Source organism: Syzygium oleosum, unplaced genomic scaffold (genome assembly GCF_021117445.2).
Source record: "Syzygium oleosum isolate NSW1041296 unplaced genomic scaffold, Sole_v2.1 Sole_v2.29, whole genome shotgun sequence".
Lineage (NCBI taxonomy): Eukaryota > Viridiplantae > Streptophyta > Magnoliopsida > Myrtales > Myrtaceae > Syzygium > Syzygium oleosum.
This window is the reverse complement of record NW_026607513.1, coordinates 1317555-1324196: the sequence shown is the minus strand read 5'-3', so window position 1 is coordinate 1324196 and position 6642 is coordinate 1317555. Positions and strand designations below refer to the sequence as shown.

At 38.8% G+C, this 6642-nt stretch overlaps 1 protein-coding gene across 1 annotated transcript; it reads left to right on the top strand.

The window, feature by feature from the left end:
• Window positions 1-2073: 2073 nt before the first annotated feature.
• LOC115677764 (cysteine-rich receptor-like protein kinase 44) lies at window positions 2074-4927 on the top strand. The gene is made up of 7 exons (XM_056303748.1): window positions 2074-2801; window positions 2979-3127; window positions 3218-3339; window positions 3450-3660; window positions 3916-4153; window positions 4355-4505; window positions 4577-4927. The coding sequence occupies exons 1-7, from the start codon at window positions 2074-2076 to the stop codon at window positions 4925-4927; spliced, it is 1950 nt and encodes a 649-aa protein (XP_056159723.1).
• The last annotated feature ends 1715 nt before the right edge of the window (window positions 4928-6642 follow it).

The window sequence follows — 6642 nt, the reverse complement described above, 5'->3', positions numbered from 1 at the left end:
ACTGACCCCTGGTTATCATTGGATCGGCCAACAGTGGCTCAAAATGTCACATCGACGATTTTATGGTCGAAAATCAATTCATGATCGAATTTTCTTTAGTTGGACGAATTTAAATTCATGATTAGCCTTTCCCTAATGGTTAGTATCTCAGGAATGATCAGTTCCGGGCGAGAACTAACTACGAGTACGTTCATAAAATCAAGCATTTCATAAATCCCAAATGGACAATTTTCAGGATGTCACAGGGGATTCTCCAAGGCCATATTGACCATATGAAAAAAGAAGAAGAAGAAGAAGAAGAAGAAGAAGAAGAAGAAGAAGAAGAAAGCTAGGGTTGAATGGGGCGTTAGCCCTAGATGGCTCTTGATACTGTGTTGAGAAAGAAATCGTTCTGTATTTCTACTAACCTTAGTTGGGGTATATAAATACCCAAGAGTACATTCTAGAAGATTTACTAGCAAGAAAAGAAATAAATAAAATAGAAAACTTTCTAACTTCTAAAGATAAGATTCCAAATCTTCCAAAACTGATATCCCTATATTTGGTAGATATATATTTGGTTGATAATCCCAAAAAAAGAAATTGTTTCTTTCTTGAAAATTTTCTTATCTTATGGTGCAGTAAGAAGCAAATTGTTGATTCGCGTTTTAGCACGGAAGGGGAGCATTGAGCTTTAGAGGATGCTAACTTCCAAACATTTGTGGCTTCGCTTGCATATTTCTCAAACATCAGCTAGGATAACAGATCGTTGATAGTGCCACTCTCGATTGCTCGTACGATGTCTCTTATGAGCCGAAAAACACATCGAAAAAGACTATCACTTAATAAACTGTCACCCTCATCTTCAAAAGGCTATCGATATTTTCCGTTTCTCCGACCAAGCCTTTTTGCCGGGTAAAAGTATGAAATAATAGTTGCTGCTGCCAAGAGCCCAGAGCAAAAGTCAATTAAACAGATACCAAAAAAGGCTACTAAATTTGTCAATGCATGTTTTACGAGCCAAATCTTTTATGAATTCCCAATCGAAGTAATTTAATCCATTTCCGACGATCCGGAGATACATGGATGCGAGATTCTGAAAGATCAATGCTCAAAACTCCTTGGCAACTATTGGCTGCTTATCCAAGAGATCCCTAGCATCGAAATTGATCGGGTTCGGATCCAATGAATTGATGTGTGCATCTACACTAAAGTCAGTTTTCTGAAAGATGGATACTCAAAACTCAATGACGACTATTGGTACCTCATCCAAGAGATCCCTCTTGTTGAGATTGAGGACATTCGGATCCAATAAATTGATTCTTCCATGTACAGTTAGTTTTCCAGGGTTTAGGTAAGTTTTTGGTTTTGCACTTGATGATGCCCTTCTTAAGGAGGTAACCTTACTTGCTTATCTGGCCATTTTCCAAATGAGAGCCCTTTTTACCTCAATACACCAAATTTGCACTTTTCGCATGCAATGTTCATGTACTTTCATTTTAAGTATCTTGATCGATGGGTCATTTCACACAGACTTGACGGGCTCATTCATGTCAAACCGTTGATTCAATGCTGTTGTTATGTGTGCAATTTCGTTCCCATTTTGTCCATCAAGTTAAATATATGCGAGTGTGCTGGAGGAGAGTGATGTCAAAGAAGGTGTGCTGGGAAAAATATACTCAGGGCTATTGATTTATTACAAATGATATAAACTAATGCTTGTTAACGAACGTATCGTTTAAAGAATACATCCAATTCAACTTTACTGGAATAGCAAATGACCCGCTAGTTGTCCATGCATGTAAGACAAAATTTATCCTATATTTTAAGCATTCAATGCCCTTTGCAGAACAACAAAAATAATCCCAACGTCCAATTTTTGTATTAGTGTTTTCAAGGAAACTTCCGACATGGCTATACCTAATGGAGAATTTCGATGCTATCTAACAACCAGAAGTATAAAATAACCATAGAATTAATATATCGGAGACCATTAATCTTGACCCCAATAATATATCAAGGTACATTGTACAGCATGGTGCTGAAATGAAAGGGAAAGAACTTTCACTTTCAGCCAAGCCCCAGAAAAACAATATGACAAAGCTTTTTGCAATCCTCATTTTTATGCTTAGCTTTCTCACCCTAGAAACCGAATCAATCGTTACTATCAGCGAGCATTACTGCTCGAATTCAAGCACTTTCACTCGGAATAGCACCTACGAGGCAAACATCAACCTTCTCCTCCAGTCCCTTCCCTCTCTCGCCAACTCGAGCAACGGATTCTTCAACACGAGCGAAGGGAAGCCAAGCAATGCCGACGCCGTATACGGTAGCTTCCTATGCAGGGGAGATGTCACTAAGGATGTGTGCATGGAATGTGCGACAGATGCTAGTGTCAGGATCAAAGAGAAGTGTCCTATGGCCAAAGAGTCCATCCTCTGGTTTGACCAGTGCGTGTTGCGGTATTCGGACCGTAACTTCTTTTCAGCCACAGATAAAGCACCTCTTCTGGGCGGGTATAATCCAGAGAATGTGAAAGAGCCCGCCGAGCTCATGGAGCTATTGAACAAAACAATGGACCAGTTGATAACTACCGCCACTGAACGATCCGATAAGAGGTATGCTCACAAAGAGGCCTTAGAAAACTCAACGGGCACTATTCTATATACATTTGCCCAGTGCAGGCCTGATCTCTTGGTGGCTCCCTGCAAGGATTGCCTGCAGAATGTGACTTCGATTCTCCTGACAAATCAAACCGGGAAAATCGGGGGCAGATTCTTGCTTCCGAGTTGCTTCGTCAGGTTTGAGATGTATCCGTTCTATGAAAACGCTACAAACCTCTTGAACGTCCCGAAAGGTAAGAAACTCGACCCTTTTTTTTAACTAGTTATAGTGCCTTTCTCTTTACTGTTTTTACCGTTCTCAATTGCCTTTACCATATACTTGCTAGTTGCTAAACGTAATGCCATTATACTAATGAAGCCTTCAACTAATTAAATTACAGTCGAAAAGAAAAGGCATTCTTCATCAAGATTAGTTGTTGGGATCGCTTCTGCAACTTTGGCAGTTGTGCTACTTTGCATCGTGCTCTGCTTTACCCTCAAAAGAAAAAGGAACAAGAGAAACCATGTCGAAGAAGATCCTATTGGTGAGAAATGTGTAGGTGTACACTGCTTGCGTTAGTCTTTTCATTTATAGTTTATTCGGATCGAAGAGTTGATGGCTTACTGCTACACAGTTGAGAGCGAAATGACGGAACTACATTCCCTGCAATTTGATGTGGGCACAATTGAAGACGCCACAGCTTACTTCTCTAATTACAATAAATTAGGCGAAGGCGGGTTCGGTCCAGTTTACCGGGTAAGAAGTTTTTAACATAGAGATATGACATAAAGCACTACCTAGAGACTCAATCTCTATTCATATTCTGTCTTAACATGAGAATTTCTTTCATATTCTGTCTTTTGTAGGGTACACTTCCTTGTGGGAGAAATATCGCAGCAAAAAGGTTGTCTCAAAGCTCGAAACAAGGCTTACAGGAATTCAAAAACGAAGTCGAATTGGTAGCCAAGCTTCAGCACAGAAATTTAGTGAGGCTATTAGGATTTGCCATGGAAAGAGAAGAAACGATACTAGTCTATGAATATGTTCCCAATGGAAGCCTCGACCAGTTGCTTTTCAGTGCGCTCCTCTCTCTTCATCTTTAAAAGTGACTCCATTCCACTCAGTTTAGTTGTCTCGTTCCAATCCTGGTCACGATCTAGAAATATATCCAAGATTTAAGCAGTAGTAGAGTAGTATGTCTTGGAACATTTTTTAAACACATTGATGATGATTTCAAACAAAATTACATGTTACAATGACCACCTGCCAATAACGTTCAGACATGTGTAGTGCTCCTTCTGACACAACATTTGCAAATTCTGGCCTACACAGACCCTCAGCAAAGCATACAATTGGATTGGTCGGCCCGCAACAGGATCCTGATTGGGGTGGCGCGTGGTCTTCTTTACCTTCATGAAGATTCTCGGCTCCGAATTATCCATCGTGACCTCAAAGCTAGCAACATTTTGCTTGATGACAATCTGAACCCGAAAATCTCAGACTTTGGTATGGCTAGGATTTTTGGTGCTGAGCAGACTCAAGGAAGTACAAACAGAATCGTCGGAACTTAGTAAGTTCAATTTCATATTACTTCGGTTCATGGTAGGAATAACCCACCGGATAATTTGCGATAATTACGCTAACAGATTCGGCCTTTAATTGGATTTTTTAATGCATAGAATATATTGAGCCTTAACATCTTGATGTTTAAGCGAACTATGCTCATTCATGATAATCACGACTATGTCTTCCTCTTTGAACTACTTCGCAGCGGCTACATGTCTCCTGAATATGCCATGTACGGACAATTTTCAGTAAAATCTGACGTGTTCAGCTTTGGTGTGCTAATGCTTGAGATCATAACGGGCAAGAAGAATCAGGATTCTTACATATCAGATCACGGCGCAGGCCTTCTCGACTACGTGAGTACAGTTTGATCCGACAATTTCATTCATTTTTGGTAAATTAATGACAGTACCAACATATTTTCTAGGTTTGGGAACACTGGAGAATCGGAGCACCGTTGGAAATTGTGGATCGAACAGTCAGTGAATCTTGCTCGGAAAGCGAAGTGATCCGATGTATTCACATTGGCTTGCTTTGCGTTCAGAACGACAAAGAAGCCCGACCTGCCATGGATACAGTTGTTCTTATGCTTAGTAGTGCTGATTCCATTAGCCTTCCCGTGCCCGAGGAACCTTCATTCTCCATCACAAGTGTGAAGCACAAACAACAATCTCAAGATCGAAACTCAAATCGATCTAGCGAGAAGCTCGATAGCAGCAAGACAACGCCGCAATGTTCAGTGACCAGCGGCTGTCTTACTGATGTGGCTCCTCGATAGAGAGTGGGAAAAGATCATGGAGCACACTCGAAATCCACTGATCAATGTACAATTCCTGAGCCAAGAGGTCAACACCAAGTATCATTCAAAGAACGCAAGCTCTCTCTTGGAAGGAACAAGATTTTTAAGCTCCAAATTAGAGTGTAACTATTTAGATAGCAACAAATCGAAGAATAAAGTAGATAACTCATTGTTCTGTCTTTAATTATGAATGTTAGAGAAGCATATTTCTCTCAACTCTTTAGTTTATTACCGTTTATCTTATATTATTCTTCAAGACAATGGAATGGATAGCTCTTTGCAACAGCAGAATACTATTGTTCCGCATATTAAATAAAGATTCTTTTCCATACTAGTAAATTTTATTAAGTGATAGTAAGGGTCAAGAATTGTTGATAAAAAAAATGGATTGATAACTTTTTTTCCAGGTAACTTGCTAGAAATTTGCCGACATTTTTATGAAACTATAAACTTTCTTTGACAGTTTGAAAATAACAACTTATACTAAAATACTAATTTTTATTTGCTTAACTTACTGACATTTAGAATTTACGAACTCTTATAGGAAAATACCAGATGTAAATTAGACTATGGGCCAAGATCACCATTAATATCGATTCAGAATTTCTGCAAATGAATTAGATACTCCGGAAAAGAACAATCTGTGGACAAATTCTTGCGGCAAAGAGGCCATCTCGAAGCTCCAGACAAGGCGCTCGAGAATCCAAAAATGAATTTGAACTGATAGCCAAGCTTCACATAGAACCTAGTCAGGATATTAGGGTTTTGCCTGGAAAGAGAAGTAACATTATTAGTCTACAACTACGTGCCTAATGGAAGCCTCAACCACTTGCTATTTGAAATGCGTCGTTCTTATCTTCTTTAATATGATTCCATTCTTCTCTGCTTCGCTCTTTCTTTCCAATCCTTAATAACCAAGCAGAATTGTGTATGACGTTTAAGCAAAAGGTGGGAGAATGATACTAATAGTCTCTAAACTTTGACCGAATGTTCAATGTCATCCTTAATCTTTTAATTTGTTCAATGTAGTATTTGAACTATTTGTGAATATTCAATTTAATCTCTAAACTTTTAATTTACTCGATCTAGTCCCTCAACTATTCCTAAATGTTCAATGTCATCCTTCGGTACTATTCATAAGTTTCCATAGTTACACATTGTCTAGATTTTAAATTATATTTGCATTTCAATACATTATCTAAATCATCAAGAAATATGCGATATATTTATTACTTTTTTACTTTTTGGTCTTTATAAATGTTACGATAGTTCCGTTTAAATATATTGTAACTTATGATTTCTATAATAATAAAAGTAGAACCTCATTGAGAGTAGTATGTAGTTTTAAAAGAAAAATACTCGTCGCAATGACCAATTTCTTGCTAGTTACAAACTTGAAGCATCAACCTCTACTGACTTGGAGCTATTCATGAATTCTGGCAAAGCAGACCCTCAACAAGGTTGACAATGGACTGGTCGGCAAGTCACAAGACCATGGTCGGGGTGGCATGCGGTCTTCTTTACCTCCACGAAGATTCTTGGCTTAATCCAGCAGCATTCTGCTCGATAATGAGATGAAACACGAAAATCTCAAGACTCTTGATATGGCTAGGATGTTTGGTGCTACTACCTTGGCAATCTTTTGTTTTCAGGGAAGCTTCGGATTTGACAAAAAAAATATCACATCCAAATTA